Here is a 22,458-nt window from a genome sequence, read left to right as displayed (position 1 = left end):
ATTTTTTCTGACCACAATGGTATGGAATTAGTAATCAGCAAGAAGAGGAAAGCTGGGAAATCTACACGTATGTGGGAGGTAAACAACACACTTCTGAAAAACCACTGGGTCAGAGAACTCAAAAGGGACATTTTTTAAAATCTCGAAAGAAAGGAAAATGTGAATACACCATACCAACACCTATGGGATGCTGCGACAGTAGGCGTAAGAGGGAATTTTGTAAAGATGTGTATACATACTAAAAAATTAGAAAGATCTCAAAACTAACTTTATACCTCACAGAACTAGAAGAAGAACAAATTAAGCTCAGATTTAGCAGAACAGAGGAAATAATAAAGAGAAGACTGGAAACAAATTGACAGAGACCAGAAAAACGATACAATCAACAAAACTAAGCTGGTTTTCTTAAAAGATAAAACTGACAAACTAGCTACAGAAAGACTCAAATATATAAAATTGAAAGAAGAGACAGTACAACGGACACAACACAAACGAGATCAAAAGTGACTACTATGAACAATTAATTACATGGCAACAGACTAGATAACCTGGGAAAAAATGGATACATTCCTATAAACACATAACCTGCCAAGACTGAACCAGGAGGAAACAGAAAATCTGACCATACCGATAAGGAGTTAAAAGATTGAATCGATAATCAAACACCTCCCAATACAGAGAATCCAGAACTGGACAGCTTCACTGGCAAACCCTTTAAAACACTTGACGAATTCATGCCAATCCTCCTCAAACTCTAACAAAAAATTGAAGAGGAGGAACAATTCCAAACTCATTCAGCAAGACCAGCATTGCCCTGACACCAAAGCCAAATAAGGCCACTTCGAGAAAAGAAAACAAGCTTGGCATCCCTGATGAGCACAGGTGCAAAAAATCTCAACGAATCATTAGCAAACCAAACTCAAGAACACATTAAAAGGATCACACACCATGACCGAGTGGGACCTACCTTTGAGATACAAGGATGGCTCAACATACACAAATTGATAAACATAGTACATTAACAGAATGAAAGAAAATCACATGATCATCCCAACAGATGCAGAAAAAGCATTTGATAAAACACAACACCCTTTCATGATAAAAAAAAAAAAAGACTGAGTATAGAAGGAATGTATGGAGCTCAACATAATAAAGGCCGTATAGGACAAACCCATACCTAACATTACACTCAATGGTGAAAAACTGAAGTTTTCCCTCTAAGATCAGGAACAAGACAAGGATGCCCGCTCTCATCACTTCTATTCAACATAGTACTGGAAATCCTAGCAACAGCAACTAGGCAAGACAAAGAAAAGGTGACCGAACTGGGAAGGATGAAGTAAAATTGTCATTATTGGCAGGTAATGTTATTTTCTATATAGAAAATCCCAAAAACTCAATCAAAAAACTGTTGGAACTAATCAATGGATTAAGTAAAGTTGCAGGATATAAAATCAACATAGGGACATCAGTTGCACTTCTATACACTAAAAAAACGAACATTTTAAAAATTAAGAAAAGTATCCCATTCACAATACCATCCAAAATCAAAACTACCCAGAAATAAATTTAGCCAAGGGAATAAACAGAAGATCTATATTACAAAAACTATAAGACTGTGCTGAAATAAATCAAAGAGGCACAAACAAATGGAAAGACCTCACGTTCATGAATCAAAAATTAATAGTTAAAACGTCCATACTACACAAAGCCATCTATAGGTTCAGCGCAACCCCTATAAAATTCCAATGGAAATAGGAGAAACAATTCTAAACTCTGTACAGAACCACAAGACTCTTAATTGCTAAAGCAATCCTGAGAAAGAATAAAGCCAGAGTCATCACAATCCTGACTTCAAACTATACCACAAAGCTACAATGATCCAAATAGCACGGAGCTGGCATAAAGAAGACACGCAGACCTACAGAACTGAACAGAGAGCCCAGAAATCAATCCCCACGTGTACAGTCAACTGATACTCACCAAAGAAGCCACCAACACCCAGCGGAGAAAAGAGTCTTCTACCAACGGGGCTAGGAAAACTGGGTAAATACGTGGAGAACACACCATGCACAAAAATCGACATGAAACGGATCAGACTTAACACCTGATGCCATTAAAATTTCTAAAAGAAAACATAGGCAAGAAGCTCATTAACGTGGGCCTCAATGATTTTTTGGCTATGACACCAAAAGCACCAACAAGATGAAAAGGCAGCCTGCAGAATGAGAGAGAAGTCCTGTGAGCCAGTATCAGACAAGAGGTTAATACCCATCCAAATATATAAAGAACTCATACAGCCCAAAACAACAAAAAAAAATCCAATTAAAAAATGAGCAGAGGAACTGGATCAACATTTTGCCAGAAAAGACATCCAGATGGCCAAGAGGTACACGAAAGGATGCTCAACATCACTAATCCTCAGGGAGATGCATATCGCACTCACAGTGAGATGTCCCCTCGCACCCGTCTGAATGGCCATCATCAAAAAGGTGAGCGGTAACAAGTACCGGCAAGGAGACAGAGAAAAGGGAGCCCTCATGCACTGCTGGCGGGATTGTAAATTGGTGCAACCGCTACGGAAAACACCACGGAGCTTAATAATGGAATGACCTTAATCCCACTTCTCGGAATACACCCAAAGGAAATGAAACAGCCTCTAGAAGAAATCTGCGCTCCCCCATGTTCACTGAAGCGTTCGTTATTCACGGCCACACAGACATGGAAGCAACCTGAGTGCCCATCAATGGATGACTGGGTGAAGATGTGGTACATACACCATGGAATACTACTCACCGTAAAAAATAATGGAATCTCACCATGTGTGACAACAAGGATGCTGAGTGAAATAAGTCAGACAGAAAAAGACAAATACCATGTGATCTCACCTACATGTGATATCAATCCTAAAGAACAAAATAAATGAATATCGACAACAAAAAAACCCCAGACAGACCCATAGATACAGAGAACAAACTGGTGGTTGTCAGATGGGACGGGGGTTAGGGGAAGCTGGGTAAAAATGGTAAAGGGAGTAAGAAGTACGAACTGGCAGACTAAACACAGTCACGGGACGTGAAGTACATGCAGCAAAGGGAATGTGGTCAGTAATACTGTAATAACTGGGTGGTTAGTCAGGTGGTTACAGACTAACCAGAGTATCACTTCGTCAATTACGTGTCTAACCACTAAGCTGTACATGTGAAACATAAAAAATATTGAATATCAACTTTAATTGAAAATAAAATAAAAATAAAGCTATAATGAGACAGTTATAGTCCTAGCGGACTGGCAGACACGTACCTCTGACACCACCAAGCACCGACATAGCTGGTGAGAGGAAAACCCTCGGAAAATGTCTTAGTAAGCGCTCTTAGACATTCCTCCAGCTACACGGCACCCAGCCCTATGTATGTGCCCTGGAGAAACGAGTGTGTGTACAGATGTGTGTAAGAACATCCACAGTGTCACTGTTTAACATCCTGAAACTCTGAAAAAATTAACCACCAACAGAAGAATAGCACATTGTAATATAGTCATAATTTTGCAGTGAAAACCATCAACACGACTGGATCCCAGAAACAATGACTAGTGAAGGCTCGAAAACGAGGGACCTTTTTTTAGGGCAGCACCTGGGAGTAGAAGCTATAAGGAAAAACAGCGTAACATGATCAGGTCTGGGTGCTTCTAATCCATTTATCTAGCTGGTGGTTATCCAAGTTTTTCCTTTATAACTCAAATTGCATATGTTATATCCACTTTTCTAAATTCACAATTTCTAAAACTTCCAGGTAAAGTCCCAGTTGTGAAAACAAAAGCTTGTAGAATAGTACATTCGTGACTGAGAAGTATGTCTTAAGAGTTATGAAAAAAGATTGACAAATTCAGCGTAACAAGGAAAAACATGCATATGACAAACACAAACCGAAGAGCTGAACGCAGACTGCGACAAGACACTGGCAGTGCTAACTGACAAACGCTTGGGACACAGAATCATTGACTTCGAAAAAGAGAAACACACCGCACCCCAGAGTTTTCAGTAGGCAAAAGAACTGAACAGCAGCAAGTCACAGAAGAGGACACCGAAGTGCCCGCTGCACACACGCAGATGCCCGCGTGACCTCGCCAGTCGGTGACCAGGGGAATGCAGCTTCAGTTACACTACCCAGCACCCCACGCCCATCGGATGAGCCTGACTTGCAGTATCAAGGGCTGGAAAGCAGGTGGCTCATTCTGCCGATGGACAAAGGAACTGGTGAGACGACTGGACTGGCGAGCCCAGGGCGACCTCCCCCTGTGCGGACCTGCTGTGACCACGACATCCCGCTCCAACAGGTCCCAGAGACGCTCCCCAGCCCGTTCGTTCTATTGATCAAGTGCCCCGACAGGGCAACAGCTGGCAAGTGTACGTGGGACACACATCACCACCAAGCCGGGAACTAGCGTGGTGACTGAGGAGCACACTGTAGACACACGTAAGTACGAAACGTACCGTACTGATCATGGACACGACACGGTGACAACGAGAACGAGAATTTGTGCTGTGACGGCAGAAGTCAGGCTGGGGAGCAGGACACACGGGCTTCAACTAGAGTCACAACGTTTTATGTCTTAAGCTGGGTATAAATTCTCTAAGTTCCTGAAATGTTTCCTAAAAAGATCACACAACTCCTTACCTTGTGTGGGCGAAGTGTTTTTCTTGTGTTTTTCTAGCTGGGTTCCTGAAGAATTCTGACTCTTTTGGATTCGAATTGATGAATTCTGTAGTAGGAGAGAACAGAATATGAAACTGGTGTCAGTCTACACAGTAGTACAATGAACAAACTAACAGAACTCAGCATCCGATGAGAATGCATTAAGTTTGCTCATTTGTTGTTTTCATTCATCACTAGGCTAGAGTGAATAAGCTGCTGGGTAGGAATGCACACGCATGCGTGCACGCACACACGCATACATGCAGCCTGTGGAAATGCATTCGTCCTGCAAGTAAAGGCCTGGCAGGCAGCGTAAAACAGAACAGTCACTGTTGGCAGGTGAGCCAGAGGGGAGGGCGGGGCCCCGGGCCCTCGTCTGGCTCCAACGAGCCCCAGGTCTCGCTGGGAAGACCCCTGGAAGCTGTCCCCTCGCAGGGATGGAGCTGTCGCCCTCAGAGCTCAGACCCCAAACCTAGGGCTCAGGTACATGTCCGCCAGGCTCCCATCGCCGCTTCCAACCAAAATCTCTCTCGCCTCCCAAGCCCCAGCACCGTCTCCCCTCCTGCCAGACAAGCGGGTCTGAGGCCGCAGCCTCTGTCCCTGGCCCTCCCTCCGGCCTCGGCCATGCTCTCCCATGGACAGGCTCCAGAGCTGGTCATTACCGTTACCCGCAGCATCAGTAACTCTGAACTCTGCCCTTCAGAGCCCTTGAACCCAGGACGTGGAGCGTTCTACAAACTAATGAGCAGGGTCTACTCAAAAGGCAGTGCTGTTTAATGCTCAAGCATCAGGAGTGAGATGCCACGACTTCTGCAATTACCTGCAGATGGTCCAGCCACCTACCTCCACACGAACACAGCAGAACGGTCACTATGGCTGAACCAGGCGAGCAGCCAGGTGTCCGTCGCACTGTTCTAGTTCCAGTTTGGGGAACCTGGCTGAGGAGGAGAGCGAGTCCTCCTTCCAGCTGTCACCGTCCCCCAGCTCATCCCTCTAGCACCCTGACCCCACACTGCTCATGGCCGCAGGGCCTGCGATTCACGGGTCCCTGTCTCTGTCCCTCACAGCGTGGAGCCTCAGCCCTTCTCTGCAGCTGAGATTTACAGGCCACTGCCGTCGCTCTCGTCACTCTGCCAACTCTCCTGCCCCTCTCCCTGCAGTGTCCCCGATGTCCACTCTCCACCATCCCATACCCAGAAAGCAGAACAGGGAAACGGTGCAAGCCACTGCCCCTTGAACATGAGCCTGTCCTGCGAGGGCCCCCAGCGTACCTGGAAGCAGGCCGGCCCCCTGCCCCACCCCTTCCCCGCCTTGTATGGCCATGGCAGACTTCCTCCCCGTCCTCAAACCCGACTGCCCCTTCCCATCCTCGCTGCCAGCGCTGACCAGTCTTCCCGCTTCCCAGAGGAAGCTGACGCCTCTGGAAGGAACGACCTGCCAGGGGTGCCCGCATTGGTGCTGGGTGCAGCCCGCCATCCATGCCCACCTGTGACGCTGCACCAACACCTTCCTGCTGAAGCAGCCGAGCACCCGGCACCTGTTTATTTTCCTGCCCTAAAGCAGAGGAAACAATGTCCCACACTCAGCCCCTCTCCCCCATCCACTGCGGGCCCCCATGAGGCCCCCACACCATTCTCTCCTGTCCAGTCGGCTTTTATCTGAAACGCACCCCGACTTGAACCCTGCTAACCCGACGGCCGTCAGTCCTTAGCCTCGTCAGCAGCGGCCTGACAGCCACTCTCCTCAAGGGCTTGTCTCTCCGCGGGACGCCACGCCAGCCCCCTTAGTCCTCCAGCCCAGCTGTCCACACTCCTGGAGCCAGCTTGTCAGTCTGACTCGGACTTGCATCTCCTCACTCCGCACTCAGCCCCATCACCTCTCCTGGCCCAAAGCTTCCCCACGCACGTGACCCCCGACGGCTGGCTCTACTCTGACCTCTGTGACGAGTGGAAACAAGTCCAGCAGATGCCTCGGGCACCGCAAGCCTGCCTGGCCTGCACCCGGGCTCCTGACGCCTGTGCCCGAGAAACCCTTGCTATCTCGTGGCCCCGCGGGGCACATGGGAACGCTGAACTGGGGCACGCTCCTGGGCCCCTTCTTGCGTCGCACCCACACCCCCTCCATCAGCAGATCCTGCCCATGGCTCCCCACACAGTGCCGCCCCCTAGGCCAAGCCACAACCAGCTCCGAGTTCCTGCCACGAAGCCTTGTGTTCCTGGCTGTGCCCACAGACAGTCCCGTCCTCGAGCCTCCAGAGGGGGCAAAGGCTGAGGCCCCAAGAGCCCACCCAAACTCTTCAGGCCTAAGGACGCCTGCACCCCACCTCCTTCACGTCCGTCTCGCCCCCTCCTGTGCACCCCACTGACTCTGCTCCCACTTCACTGTCAGTCGTCACATCACACCGTGGACACGTCCTGCACTCTGAGCGAAACCGCACAGCAAAAGCCACGTAACACCTGCGAACTGAGGTGAGCGAGCGAGGCTCCCGCAGCGCCGCATCAACGTCCTCACGGACGGCACTGCCCCAGGACCGGGCACGGCCTCAGGCCCAGGCCTCGGCCGGGCACTGCCCAGAAGCAGCCACCCTGTCTGTCAGTAAGGCCCTCCCTGCCCCTCACCCAACAGTGGCTCCCCCTCCCTGCTTTTTCTCCTCAGTGTGCGTCACTGAGTCACACAGCATGTATTTTATTTATCTTATCTGCAGTCTTCCTCCCCCACTGGGGCATTTAGGTTCCAAGAGGGCGAAGACGTCCATCACCCTGTTCACCGCATCACCCGCACAGCCCAAAAGCAGCGCCAGGAGAGCGGGGCTGAGACAGGGGTGACCGAGCACCAGTTCCCTGACGTGACCACAAACTCTCCCTGGGCCAGTTTTAACCGAGACCATCTGCCCGCTGGGGCGTAATCCCTTTATGAGAATCATCTAAATGAACCTGAAAAGCATCTGCAGAGCAACGCTCACACGTCTGTTTCACTTGTGGTGCAGTACGCAGGACACGTCATTTCGCCCCTGCTCACGTGCTCTACTCCACAGCGCAGCAGTCACCTGCCATGCGGCCGTCAGCGGCCTCCAGCCCCAGAGCTCACCTTGTCTGGCAGCACCGAGACTGTCCCCATGCACCATGAGCCCCTCGTTCTGTCCCTGCAGCACTGGCACCCACCCTTCCTCTGTCTCTACGGATCCGACTGCTCACATATTTAATACGCCCACTGAAGTGACAAAGCCACTGTCCCCAAACCTACCACGGACCCCTCTTTCTTCGCAGCAGTCCCGCACTGGCCCGCCTTGCTACTGCTCTCGGTGGCCTCTGCTCTCTTCCAGGCATCTAGTCGGAATCTTTCCATCACTTTTATTTCTTCCCGGAGGTCTGTGTTCTCTTTGACCAACATCTCTATCTGGCTTCTAAGACGGCCATGTGTACTTGACCATTTTGCTTCCTTTCTTTTCATATCTTCCTGTAAGTCGGCCACCTGCTGTTTCAAAGCCTTCAAAAAAATTTTAAAAAGCGTTACTAAAATTAAAGCAATAGAAGAGACACATCAACGAAACAACGACTGGCCCAGGGCAGAGAGCAGAAAAAGGAAGGCTAGTCTCTCCCATTCTGGTTCCACTGGCTTTTTCGGGGAAGAGGAAAAAGTTCAGGCCAGAGCCTCACCCCACACCATCGACAGAACCAACAGGCGTCAGGACAGGAAGAGGCAGGCACCACGCGGACGTCCTCCGCAACGACATGGCCGTGTCGTAATGAAAGCCTAAACTAGACACTACTTGAAGCAGAAGAGACAAATGGGCAATATTGGTGAAGATTCCTAGGAATTCATTACTAACTGACGACGAGTTAAGGTGAAAGGAAGCATAAAAAATTCAAATTCAAAACCAGCAGCCCTAAAAACCGATTCTATTTGGAATTTGTAAGAAACAAGGTTTAGGAAAACGAGTTGTTTTAGACGGACTAAATGACATAAGTGAAGCTCCCAGAAATCTCTAGAAGCAATCTGAACGGCACAGACAATTTACTGTGCAACATGCTGAGGGGTCAGAGACGCCAGACCCGCACAGAAGATAGTCTGGCCGGGACTGAAGCTGGGGCTCTTGGCATAGAAACCACATTTAAACCACGAAACTGGATGTGATCGGCCGGTGAGGGGAAAGCCCAGGGCGTCAGGTGTCCTGAGTCAAAGGAAGAAATCATGTGGCGAGGAGCCAGGCACATGGCGAGGAGCCAGGTCCCATGTGCCCTGAGAGGTGGCCAGCAGGAGGCCGCAAGGGAGGGGCTGGACCACTACCAGAACAGCGGCCTAACGAGAGCGCATTAGCAGGACACGCCATCTGCAGACGATGAAGCTTCGGGGAGCTTCTGCAAAGCGGCAAACAGGGCTCTGGCTGACGGACATGTGGTCAAGTCTCAGGAGTAACTGCAAGCGCGGACCAGCCAGGGGAGGACGCGGGGCAGGGATGCAGGAGCCGGGCCGCTCCAGGCCTAAGAGGGCCTTGCCTGTGGGCGCAGACAGGCCCCCCAACGAAAGGGCCAGACTGAGCACTCAGGCTCACGTGCCACAGGCAGCAGGAGGGCGGGACCCACAGCAGGTTCTCAGCCGAAGGGGACACAGGACCTTCAGGGGAGGGGAGGGCGGGGCGCAGTGAGAAGAGGGGGAGGTACCATGGGTCCTGGGGGGAGGGGACGGGGAGGCCTCTGCGGTCCGTGCTCTCGACTTTGAGGTGAGCCTGCCCCCCAGGAAAGCTTTCCTCCAGCGAGTTAGGTATCATGGGTGCAGGTAGGAGGAGCCAAAGCATAGTGGCTTGAGTAAAGGGAACAGAGAATACGTTAGAGTAACGGTTATAACTCTGGGGTTTAAGGACGTGAGAGGGTAGATCTGAAGGTCCTAAGGGGACCAAAAGACTACTGGGGTCACAAGAATAGGAGGAGTGACAAAAATCTTTCGGGGTCACAAAAGACTAGGAAATAGGGTTTAAAATGAGAGCATGGATCCGTGAGCGTTACTAAGGGGAGGAGGGGCTCCTGGCCTTAAGCTGTCGGGGGCACCCCCAAAGACGGCTTGCCGAGGCTTCCACCGCCAAGACCAGGAAGTCAGACCAACAGACAGAAATGAAAGGCACCTGCTCGACAGAGCAAACACGACCAACACACAGAGAGGGACAGAAGGGCCGCGCAAAGGGTCCGCCTGCCAGGGACAGCAGGAGACCTGCGAGGGAGGAAGAGCCCTGTGACAAAGGGCCTGAATGCCACACTACAGAGTCCGCACTGAGCCCAAGACGAAGCCACCTGAAGGGCTGTGAACAGGAGACGTCAGGTGTCACGAGGGAAGACCAGCCCGGCAGCAAAGGGGGACGGACGTGGGGAGGGTCGAGGGCCGCAGAGCTGAGGCTGCACCCAGCGCAGGGCAGAAGCACAGGTCAGACGGGAGAAGGGCTACGGAAGGAAAGGTCAGGACACAGACATCCTCGGGACGAGAGGCCAGAGGAACCTGCGGGTTCACGCAACCTGGAAGCGGTGAGGCCCAGGCTTCCACCCCAACTAACGGGCGAAAGTCAGCAGATGGGGCGACGCAGCCCCTGCATGAGGCTCACAGCCGTCTGCGGCGTGATGGGCACACGCAGGTCTGCATCCAGCACGGCCATGACCAACCCCAGGGCGCACGCTGTCACTGAGACCTCAGCATGTGGAAGTCAGACGCCACGTGACAGAGAGGAAAACCCGCGTGGACAAGGGACTGCAGAAGACGCTGCCCTCCCCTGGCGCTACCGTTATGACAGCGCCGACAGCAAGGACCAGTCCCCATGCGGAGGAGAAAGAAACAGGGCCCCTGGAGCAGGCAGCGGATTTCAGATCTGCGGGGTTAAGACAGGTGCTGTTACAGAAAGCAGGGACACAAAAATCCAGGGCCGAGGCAATGTCGAAGGACACGGAAGCCGACGGACTTACGGGCGCCCACTGGTCAAGTGGGGACTTGGTCATCAACACGGAAATTTATAATTAACTAGAGAAACTTGAGTTTGTGAGAAGCTATAAATCGACAATGATGAAATGTAAATTCCAGGAGAGAAACGTCTTACTCATTAACAATAATTCAGTGATCAGTGCAAAATCTAGTCATGAAGCATTCTCAATAAGTTTGTCGAATAAATGAATAGTCAGAAGAGTTAACATCTTCAAAAACAACTGTAAGAGAAAGGAAGGTTAGGCACACCTCGTTACATGGCACTTCACAGACACTGTTTTTTTATTAATCAAAGATTTGTGGCAACAGCATCGACCAACTCTGTAAGCGCCATTTTTCTAACATTATTTGCTCACTTCTTGTCTGTGTCACGTTTTGGTAATTCTCCCAGTATTTCAGCCTTTTTCGTCATCATGTATTTGTCTTGGTGGACTGTGGTCAGTGATCTCTGATGTTACTATTGTCATTGCTTTGGGGCCCCCCAGCCACACCCACGTCAGACTTAAGAAACGTGTGCGCTGACTGTTCCACCCACTGGCTGTCCCCGTCTCCCCCTCTCTTCAGTCCTCCCCGTTCCCTGAGACACAACAACAGGGACATTAGGCCACCTAACAACCCTGCAGTGGCCTCTACGTGTTCACATGAGAGAAAGAGCCCCACGTCTCTCACTTTAAAGCAGAAGCTGGACGTGACCGAGCTCAGTGAGGAAGGCAGCTGAGAGCCGAGCTGGGACGAACACTAGGCCTCTTGTGAGTTGGCCAAGCTGTGAGTGTAAAGGGAAAGTTCTGGAAGGAAAGTAGCAGTGCTGCTCCAGTGAGCACACGAGTGAGAGAGCAAATCGGCCTCGTTGCTGATACGGAGGACGTCTCGAGTCGGGATAGAAGTCAGCCCCCCACTCCCTCAAGCCAAAGCCTGGTCCAGAGCGAGGCCCTGCTTGTCCTCAGCCCTGTGAAGGCCGAGAGGCGAGGAGGCCGCAGGAGAAAAGGCTGAGGCTGGCAGAGGCTGGACCACGAGGTTTCGGGAGAGAAGCCGTCTCCACGACGAAGTGCGAGGTGAAGCGGCAGGTGCTGACGGGGAAGCTGCAGCGAGGTGTCCAGGTCCGGCTAAGAGATCGGTGAAGGCGTCGCACCGAATAACAGATTTTCAGTGTAGACGAAACAGCCTCATACTGGAAGACGATGCCATCTGGACTCTCATAGCTGAGAGAGGTCCGTGCCTGGCTTCGAAGCTCCCGAGGACAGGCTGACTCTCATTAGGGGCTGATGCAGCTGGTGACTTTAAGATGAGCCAGTGCTCATTCAGCATTCTGAAAATCCTAGGGCTTCAAGAATGACTAAGTCTGCTCTGCATGGGCTTTGTGAGTAGAATGACAAGCCTGGGTGACAGTACCTGTTTATAACTGTTTACTGGGTGTTTTAAGCCCACTGTTGAGACCTGCTGCTCAGAAGAAAGGATTCCTTCCCAGATACGACTGCTCGTTGACAAGGCACCTGGTCACCTAAGAGCTCTGGTGGAAACGGACGGTGAGATCGATGTTCTCATGCCTGTAAACACAACACCCATTCTGCAGCCCACCGATCAAGGAGCGATTCTGAATTTCAAGTCTCGTTATTTAAGAAATACATCGTGTAAGCTGTAGCTGCCGTAGATGGTGATTCCTCTGATGGATCCGGGCACAGTGACCTGAAAACCTTCTGGAAAGGATTCCCCATTCTAGGTGCCGTTAAGAACATTCATGATTCATGAGAAGAGGTCAGAACATCAACACAAACAGGAGTTTGGAAGAAGTGGATTCCAGCCCCAGCGGATGACCCTGAGGGGTTCACGGCTTCGGTGGAGGAAGTTACTATAGATATAGTGGAAACAGCAGGAGAACCAGAGGTAGCTGTGGAGCCTGGAGACGTGACTGAATTGCATTCTTGTGCTAAAACTAACAGGTAAGGAGTTGCTTCTTATGGGTGAGCGAAGTGGTTTCTTGAGATGAAAGCTCCTGGTGAGGCTGCCGTGAAGACTGCTGAAGTGACGACTCAGGACTGAGAATATGACGCAGACTTTGTCGATGAAGCATGGCAGGGTTTGAGAGGACGGACTCCAGTGTTGAAGGAAGTTCTGGGAGTAAAATGCTGTCGAGCAGCATCGTGTGCTGCAGAGAAACTTCACGAAAGAGCCAGTGCAGCAGACTTCATTGTCTTAAGGAATTGCCACAGCCACCCCAGCCGTCAGCAGCCACCAACGCGGAGGCAAGACCCTCCACCAGCAAAGGCGCTATGACTCGCTGAAGGCTCAGGTGATGGTCAGCATTTTTTAGAAACGAAGTGTTTTTAGTTAGGGTAGGTACGTTGTTTTTACAGACATAATCCTACTGCACATTTAACAGACTACAGTTTGGTGTAAGGTAGTATTTTAATGTACTGGGAAACCAACATCTTTGTATGACTCCCAAACTGTAACATTCACTTTATTAAGGTGATCTGGAACCAAACTCAGTATATCTCCAAGTATGCCTGTACCATTTCTTTAATCTTATGATTTAAAAAGTGGAAGTGTATCAACAAATATTTGTTTCCTATTAAGTTTACATCTGTTTTTAAAGTATGTATTTGCACAGTGGTAGAAGAAGAATAAATTCAGAAAACTCTGAATAAGCCAACTAATTTAAGAAAAAGAAGGAACTGTACCCAAAACAGGAAGAACTAGTGAATACCCACGGTCACAAACAAAACCAAGACCTCTGAAAGGGTCCCAGACTTAAATCAACACTAACAAAGCAGAGAAGGGCTCGAAGTAAGCTGCGAAGGTAGGAGACAGACTGACTTCCTGAGGAGGAAAGCTGGCTCCCCAACCTCCTCCCCGGGGCTGAGGCCTCTACACCAGCACTGACCAGAACGCTCCACAACGGCCTTGTAGCCTGGCACTGCAGTGCCCAGCGTGATGGCTGTCAGCCGCACACCACTGCTGAGCACTTGACATGAAGCTAATGTGACCACGAAACTGAATTTCAATTAAATGTAAATAGCCACATGTGGCCAATGACTAGCTGACTGGACAGAACAGGGCTTAGAGAATAAGAGGATACTTTTTTGCAGGAAAGGCACCAGGCTGCCGTACAGTAAAATCTATATGTTATTCGCACACAAGAAAGCAGAATCCCAATAAGCAAGGTTGTTCTATGTGAAAGAAGCCGAGTCCTGAGCTACGAGAAGGAGGGGGAGGTGAGAATCAATCTTGGAATCCCGGGTGGTCTGAGGAGGTTGGTTTTCTCCTTTTGGGTCTGGTAAGAGTTTCATAACATAGCAAGGTATCAAAGAAAGTATTTCGCTACTCTTAGAAGACTCGAACAATAAAAACGAAATGATAAACCCATTGTGCAGATATTTTAGAATAGATTATGGTTTTAAATTTAGTAAAAAGTTTTCTGATAGCTGGATTTGGTTTTAACTATTGTTTAAAGTTTTTGAAGTGTTCACAAAAAAAGCATGCTATATTTATGTTTTTATAACAATCTATAATCTATATTGTAGATTTTTTTAAAGAAATTCAATTAAGTTTAATGTCAATTTTTAATCTTTTTATCGAGCAGGCAAAAAGCAAAAAACACTCCAATAATTGCTAGTAGAATTAAAAACTGGCACATGAAGAGATAATCTGGCACTATCTGCCAAGGTACAAACCACCCCGCTTATAACCCATCAACTTCGTCACTTGCAGAGATTTCCTCTACAGTGTACTTGAGTCTGTAAGCTACACGGGGCAAGGACGAATTGTGTTCACTCCCGCATGCCCGGCACGTGCCGGCTACGTCGCAAGTGCTCAGTAACCGGGCGAAGGACGAGGCAGAACAATGACTGTGACATGATGAATGGACGTGGTTATTCACGGTAGCGCTTCTCAGAGACAGGAAAAGGACGGAAGCAACATAACTGTTCAGTCAAGTAAATTATGGAGAATTAAGTGCCAGAGCGAGGGCGACAGGGAGAGGTTTCACTGCACTTTTTTTTTTTTAAATAAAAATTTTAATAGATTGTTAAAATTTAACATATTAGATTTAATAAGCCGAGCGTTAACCAAAACATGGCCTGTGTTTCTCCCCACCAAAAAAAAAGAGAGAATTAAAGATCCTACTCAACATGGCATGCAGATGAGACAGTGCAAAGATGGTGAACTACACAGGAAAGGAAGGAACTGAAAAATACCGGTCCCCTCAACATGGAAGTGGAATGTGAGTTTGCATTTGATGTGAAAAGCAATGGATAATCATTGAAAACATTTTTTTTGGTAAGCTAAAATTTTACTGTTGATGATGTACAATATATCCATTTTTTCTTTTATACTTAGCTCTTTGTCTTCTCTTAGGAATCTCTGCATATGCCAATGCCATGAATATATTCACCTACGTTTTTTCTAGTTTTAGCTAGAAATACATTCGTTCTTTTTCAGTACATTCTTTTGATCATGTCCATTTCTAATTTTGAAATGAACAGGACTAATAATTTGGCCTATCAGTTTTTAAGTTTTAGAATTAACACCTAGTTAGTATATGGGCCTTAAATTATTATAAATGAACAAAACTAACAGTATTTGTCGTGTCGTGGGTCAAACCCATTAGCAACACATTACACTGGTGAATTCTCAACTCTCAGCCTGTTCATTCGTTCATATCATTATTATGATCTTTTTTCCTTGGAGGCCTTTAGTAAGAAAATAACAAAATTTACCCTTTAGAAGTCGGACTACAAAAGATGCTCCTGATGCTCCCGACATGGTATCTCAGCCAGATGATCTGCTGAGTCAATTTCTCTTTGACACAACAAATAACTGAGGTTCTTATAAGACGGTCGTCTTTACTAACGTACACAAGCAGAATGTAAAGAACCGGCATACCTGTATTTCTTCACGTTCCTTTTTATCTGGAAAAGTTCTTGCAACTGTAGTATACTTTTCAAAAACTTTGCGTTCCTTTTGTAACTTCCTCATTTCCTCCTTTTTAAACTCTTCTATTCGAGCCAATTCTTTTGCTTTCTGTTGTTCAAAGTCTGCAATTTCTTTCCTAAAATGACCAAACCATGTTATCATCTAAGGGGACCATCTCATTACGATAATCCACATGTTGTACCGAAATGAAACACCAGTGACAGCCTGAAATTGAGGAGCCGGTAGTCTTGGTGACTCCATCTTCAGTCCATAGCACTGGAATGAGTCAACTCAAAGCACTCCTCCAGCAAGCACCCAGGGGCACCCATGGATCAAGTACTACACTAAGGGCTGGAGGAACCACAGAGAATAAAATATACATGCTTGCTCCCAGGAAGATTCTTACATTCTAGTGGGACAGACAGGCGATAATAAGATAAATAAGTAAAGTGAACGGAACATTAGAAGTGCTAAAGAGAAACAGAGCAAAAAATGAGGTTAGGAAATATCAGGACAGGATATTACAGCTACAGATGGGGTCACCTTGCTGAGATATTGGAAGCAAAGCCCGAAGAAAGTGAGAAAACAGCATACGGATATTTGGACAAAAGAGTTCAGGCAGAGGGAACACCTCATACCAAACCCCGTAGTGTTCGAAGAACAACCTGGAGACCAGTGTGGCTGAAACAGCAAGCACCAGAAACGATAGGAGGTAATGTAAAAACAAAAGAAACGGGGCCAGATTAACTGGGGCCTTACAGACTTTAGTATTTAGTTTAGGAGAAAGTTGATCAGAGGGGCCTCACAACCCAGCTTCATCCTGGATGCCGTGTTCAGAGCACAGAGAGAGCGACATCAGCAAGATGGTGGACTAGAGGTGCTGGCTCACATCCCCCCACATAAACAATAATCCATCTACAGACAAAAGTGTTTTTGTGGAAGCTCTAGAACCCAAGTAGGAGAAAGAGAAACCCCCATGAGGCTCAAGATTGAAGACAGCCACTGAAGAGGCAGGCTGCTTTAAGGCACCGGTGCATGCCCACGTCGTTACGGAGCCATAGGACACTAGCACGCTTGCCAGGGCCGCACTGGTACCCTAACTCCAGACTGTCTTTCGAATTTCAATCATCACCTCATCACTAAGAGTCCCCTTTCAACAGATCTCTGACCGCGTGGGTTATTTTAATTAATTAAAAAATACATACGTGGTACAGATTTCACTTCCTTTCCATTTATATTGTAGAATTTATAAAAATTGTTTCAAATATTTTAGATATAATCTTAAAGATATGACTGAATCACTACACTTCTCCCCAACTTACTGATGCAAACTTACCTGAGTTTTTCCAAGGCGCTTTCTCGTTCAATGCGAAGTTTACCCAAAGATGTGTTCTCAGCTTTAAATTTTTCTATTTCCATTTCCAATTCAATAACTTTCTCTCTCAAAACTTGAGATCGAACACTGTCACCTACAAAATAGGCCATAAATATTGAACTTGACAAAAGGCCTTCAGCAGCAAACACACTAGCTATGAACACTAAAAGCCAAAAATATGGTAAATCCCTACTAAAATGCATAGAAACGATGCTTCCAAAAACAAATTTAAAGAAAAATTTTTAATTTTATTGGCTTTATTTTCCAGATGAAACCAATCTAAATGTAGGTAAAAATCAAATTATTCTATCTCATAAGAATACCAATCTCATAATAAATTAACATTATATATTTAAAAAGAACCATTCAAATAAAATTTTTTAAAAGCCAATATATAAAAATAGCTTAAGAATATGAGTAATTTACAAGAGCACTAATCAACATCGAAATCAAAGTTTACTCACACTAATCAAAGAAATACAAATTAAGACTTTTTTCCATTTCAAATTGGCTACGTAAGGCAGTAAAATAGCTAATGCTTCTGTTCTTTAACTGCCCTTTTAGAAACGAAATCTGATTTATAGCACAAGACTAAAATACACAAATCTACTCTTTGTCCTATTCTACTTCTAAAAATCTAGTTAAATAACTTGTAAAATCACACAAATAGTTTTGCACAGAAATATTCATTGCAGTGATATTTCTAATAGTAAAAAATAATTTCACTGTCCAACGTTAAGATAATTACTGAATAAAACTATGCTACATTCCCATTATGCTCTACAACCATTTTTAAAGTACATAAAGAGTTTAATAACATGGTCAATGCATGTTATACTCCCGGTCAAAAAGGATAAGGCAAGTTATATGTCTTTATGATACTAAAATACATAGGAAAAACGACTGAATGGAAATATCTCAAAATGATATCATAGTTGCCTTTGGGTAATTCGGTTATAAACGTTTTCTCTTCTATAGCTTTTTTATGGTTGTATTATAATTTATTTCACTAGTCCTCAACAGATGGTTGTTCTAAACATTTTGCTTTCAATTTTTATTTTTCAATTGGAGTTGACACTCAACATTGTTTTATATTAGTTTCGGGTGTATAACATAGCAATTAGACATTTATATAGTTTTAGAGGGATTCCCTGCCCCTCCCCTCCCCCGTACAGTCTCGTCCACACCTGGCGCCATGATCATTACAATGTTAGTGACTGTGTTCCCTGTGCTGTACTCCAAATCCCCGTGACTGTTTTGTAACTGCTGATTTGTACTTTTTAAGACTCTCTCCTTTTTTCCCAGCCTCCTAATCCCCTGCCCCTCTGACAATCACCAGCTTATTCTCTGTATCTATGAGTCTGTTTCCATTTTGTTAGTTTATTTTGTCCTTTAGATTCCACATTAAGTGAAATCAGACTATTTGTTTTTCTCTGACTTATTTCACTTAGCTAATACCCTCTAGGTCCATCCACGTTGCTGCAAATGGTGACATTTCTTTCTTTTTTTTTTAATAGCTGAGTAATATTCCATTGTATATATCAGGATTCCCCAACCCCCAGGCTGCGAACCATACCTTCTGTGGCCTGTTAGGAACAGGACCACACAGCAGGAGGTGAGCGGCTGGCAAGTGAGCAAAGCTTCATCTGTATCTGCAGCCGCTCCCCAGAGCCAGCATCACTGCCTCAGCTCCGCCTCAGATCATCAGGCATCAGATTCTCATAGTAGCACCAGACCCTGATGCCACAAAGGTTGGGGACTGCTGGTACATGTACCCCAACTTCTTTATCCAATCATCTATTGATTGGCACTTAGCATGCTGTTTCCATACTTTTTAAACTTCCAAATTTTCTGCAAAAAGTACTCCTTTTAAATTCAGAGTATTTGTTTAAACAGCTTGTTCTAATTTATATTTTTAAAGCATCTGTGCTTTGCTTCGTTAGGCATTCAGAATTTATAACATGATAGAATAAAAAATGGTTTTTCAATATAAGTTTAAAAAGCGTATCACACCAACTGAATACACACAACCATTAACTGGAGTGAGGCAGATATGTGTGTTAGACCAATCTTCAAAATATTACAAGGTGCAGAACGTTATAGAAAAATCATGTTTACATTTGTGTACAAAGGAGATTATGTTCTCAATGAACGCTCACACATATGTTCTCAATGAACAAATGTTTCTAGAACATGCAAATAAACTAGGAATGCTGGTGTTTCTGGAGAAAGGGACTAGGAGACCAGGTCTAGGGAAGGAAAGAAACTTCCTGGTCGTATTTAGCAAAGTAATGCATGAGTTAGTAAAAGAATTAGGTGAAAACAGTCATTAAAGTGTGCATATACCATGTTCACTCCACAGTAACCCAAACCATAAATTGAGTACTCTCTGGCTGTAAAAGAAACTTAAATGTTATCTCATTTTGTAAGTAATTAATTTTAAAGCCTTGGAAATAAAACATAAGCTTAAATTTGAAAAATCTGAAATCACAATTTATCTAAATCTCTTATAATAGTGACTATTTACATTATTTAGACCCCCCCCAAAATAAACCAAATTTTAACAAATTATCTACTAAGACTTCTACTGAGCAACCAGAAAGATTAGGATTTTAAGCATTCTGACAACATACCGATAAAGTAAACGTTCAATTTTTAACATTCTGACACATATTTTCTAATGCTCCAACTTACCGAGGGGCTGGTCTTGACTGTTTAGCTGGGGTTCATTTCCCACATGTGAATCAGGTTTGGGTTTGGGCTTGGGTCTCAGAGACGGGAAGAACCTCATCATCAGGTCCGATGCAGGGGGACTGACGCCCCTGCGGGACTGGCTCATGCCCTCCCGCCTGACCGGTGTGGCCTTCCTTCTCACCGTCCTGTCCAGGAGACACGCGTCACTCTTACGAGGGCAGGCTGTCTGGACAGTCCCATCAATGGCTTCGCTCCCACAGATATCATGTTTAAATGAATTCTCTTCAAGGTCGGTCCAAGTTCTTTCATCATCGAAGTCGATTCTGCTTGTACTTGTAGACGAGGGTCTTCTTGAGGACTCAGAACCTTTATTTTCCAAGCTTTCTGATCCAATGGACTCCTCACTGCTATAATCTTTATCGGACAAATCTAAGTCAGCATCTCTCCTTTTATCCTCTTCCTGAGTCCCAGCATCCCTGGGAGGTCCCTTGCCATCACAGACTTGTGGGCTATCCTCTCTGCCGCTGGTGGTCCTTTCATTTCCCTCAGCTGACAGTTTTATGGTAACGTCCAGCTGCTCCTCAGAGCCAGTGTCACTGCTCGTAACACCGTCCTCATCACTGACCTCCCACCTCGTCTGGTTTTCTGGGGTGCTCACCTGCAACACTTTCCTCCTGACTTTACAGGACTGCTCCCCCCGTCCATCCGGTGAGGACGCTGAAGCTAGCTGCCTGGCTGCGCCCTCACACTCGCCCTCACATCCACGTTGCTCAGCACGGCCTGGCCCTGCCTCCTGGTCACAATGACTACTGGGACCCCGTGTTGTCTTTTGCTGCCGCACAGTTTTGACAGGGGTAGAAGACAGCCGGCGACTTTGGCAAGTCTGCTGGTCCCTCTGTAAGATCTTTAGTACAAATGAAGAATTACTGGAAAATGATATTTCATCAGCAGCTTGTTCTAAAAACAGAAATTCATCCAATTCCAAATTTTCCTTTTCCTTCTCTCGCTCCCAGCTCTCTAACTTCCTCTGAAGAGAAGCGTCGAGAGAAGACCCTGACTCTTTTGCAGTCTTGCTCACCGGGCCCTCAGAGGCCACGTGGCTGACCAGCTCCGGTGAGACAGTAAGTCCCTCCTTACCCCGGCTCTTATTCCAGACTCTGCAACTGATGTCGCAAGGTTTTGCACACTCGGGTACACTACACTTAGATTCTGCTTTTCCTAATTTGATATGGTCTCTAAACTGCCCATTGCGTTTCTTCCCTGCCAGGATCTTCCATCCTGACGGGCAGAGACCTTTCCTGTCACTACTCTGAAGCTCTTTTGGCTTCTGACTCACTGTGGCAGAACCACTCTTGGTTCTAGCGTTATTGTTCTTCTTGGCAGGAGGGTTCTCTGCACACGATTCTTTATTTAGAAGCGCAGTTTTCCGCTGGAATGGTTGTCTGTCTGTTTTAAACACTGGTGGATCCTCTGACATGCTCTGAGTAGTCACTAGTTTATTTTCTCTCCCTTTCTGAAACTTAGATTTAGCATTACTAAATCTAGCCAAACCTTCTCCTCGTTTTAAAAATGGTTGTTTTGGTTTCACTTTGATTAGTGATGACCCTTCTGCTACCTAAAATAAAGAACATATCTGAATTAATTCTGGTATATCCGCATAGTATCAGTTATTTTTAAAGCAAGTTATTAATCTCAAAAAGCTTTGGGTAAGTTAAGCAAAATCATGGAAATGCTAAACTAACCCTTAGCTGTCTCTGTTTCAGTTCTTGTTCTTCCAGCCGAATTTGTTCTTCCACGTAATCTTCAAACGTCTGCTTCCTGTCTCTGACAGCAGCTTTAATGGGCCTATAACCACAAAAATAAAGTTACTTCACATGCAAGTCACAATGTGGACACTTGGCATTTAGTGTGCCTGATCACACTGGAAACCAGCCACGTCCAAAGCCACAGACCCGAGAATTTAACAAAAGCTACAGTCCCGCTCCGTCTCCCAAAGCAAGAATATACAGCACTCTACACATTCTGGAAAACACCGTCCTGAGGCCCATCTGTTGACCTTAGGTTAACTTCTAAAGTAACATGTTCTTTATATAACTTTAAAATCTGTTTCAAAAATAGTTCATTACACATTCTTTAATGAAGAAAAAGACCCTTACTGTAAGCAGAGCAATGATCAAAAGCCATTTGCCCATCCTTAACATTTATTAAAATATTTCAAATACTTAAGAAAATAATAAACTATTTCAAGTTGATATTTAATCTGTCATAAAAAATTTTAATTTTGTAACCAGATTTACATGACTATAATTTATAAGTAACACCAAATGTGAGACTCCAATATTTAATTTGTTTTTCTCTTCCCCAAAATAAGATTTACCTATTTGAGAGAATAATCTTATCCAGTTATTTTTCTTAGGTAAGAAAACTCTGCTCAGTTCGTCCAATACAATGTCAGAGGGACTTAAACTGATATATCTCCCCAACCTCTTCCTGCTGTTGACAGAATGTGACAGGCTATATCTTCACCTCATACATAAAAGCATGTTCAAGCAAAAACAGGAAAACTGTGAATCATTCAAACAAAGAAGTGCTCAATAATAATGGATGGCTATGGCATTAAATTACCACATTTCTTATTCCCTTTAACATAGATGATACCTTTCTTCAATATTAACCACTTCTGAGGAATCACCGGTTTTTTTAAAGTTTACATCGTTCCTTTCCTCAATCTGTTCCGTCATTTTCTCCCAACATGGTAAAATACCTCCACCTATGATAAAAATTAGAATAATTTTACAAGTTACTATGCTAAAAAAAAATTAG

The 22,458-nt window shown here is 45.8% G+C and overlaps 1 protein-coding gene across 7 annotated transcripts in view; it reads right to left on the bottom strand.

The window, feature by feature from the left end:
- The window catches only part of CPAP (centrosome assembly and centriole elongation protein), a 39,457-nt gene that overhangs the window by 6,615 nt on the left and 10,384 nt on the right, over positions 1-22,458 (bottom strand). For 6 of the 7 annotated variants that reach the window (XM_039873071.1, XM_039873070.1, XM_039873068.1 and 3 more), the window contains exons 5-11: positions 22,294-22,405; positions 21,378-21,480; positions 19,636-21,250; positions 16,903-17,035; positions 15,537-15,702; positions 7,938-8,180; positions 4,677-4,761 (exon numbers count right to left, since the gene is read on the bottom strand). In XM_039873071.1, coding sequence (XP_039729005.1) covers positions 4,677-4,761; positions 7,938-8,180; positions 15,537-15,702; positions 16,903-17,035; positions 19,636-21,250; positions 21,378-21,480; positions 22,294-22,405 — 2,457 coding nt within the window. Of the gene's footprint in view, positions 1-1,983; positions 2,126-4,676; positions 4,762-7,937; positions 8,181-15,536; positions 15,703-16,902; positions 17,036-19,635; positions 21,251-21,377; positions 21,481-22,293; positions 22,406-22,458 lie in introns of all 7 variants that reach the window. The other variant, XR_005654976.1, reaches the window with a different exon arrangement.

Source organism: Pteropus medius, unplaced genomic scaffold (genome assembly GCF_902729225.1).
Source record: "Pteropus medius unplaced genomic scaffold, Ma_sr-lr_union100, whole genome shotgun sequence".
In the NCBI taxonomy this organism is placed as follows: domain Eukaryota; kingdom Metazoa; phylum Chordata; class Mammalia; order Chiroptera; family Pteropodidae; genus Pteropus; species Pteropus medius.
The sequence above is the reverse complement of the archived record's forward strand: the minus strand, read 5'-3'. Positions and strand labels throughout refer to the sequence as shown.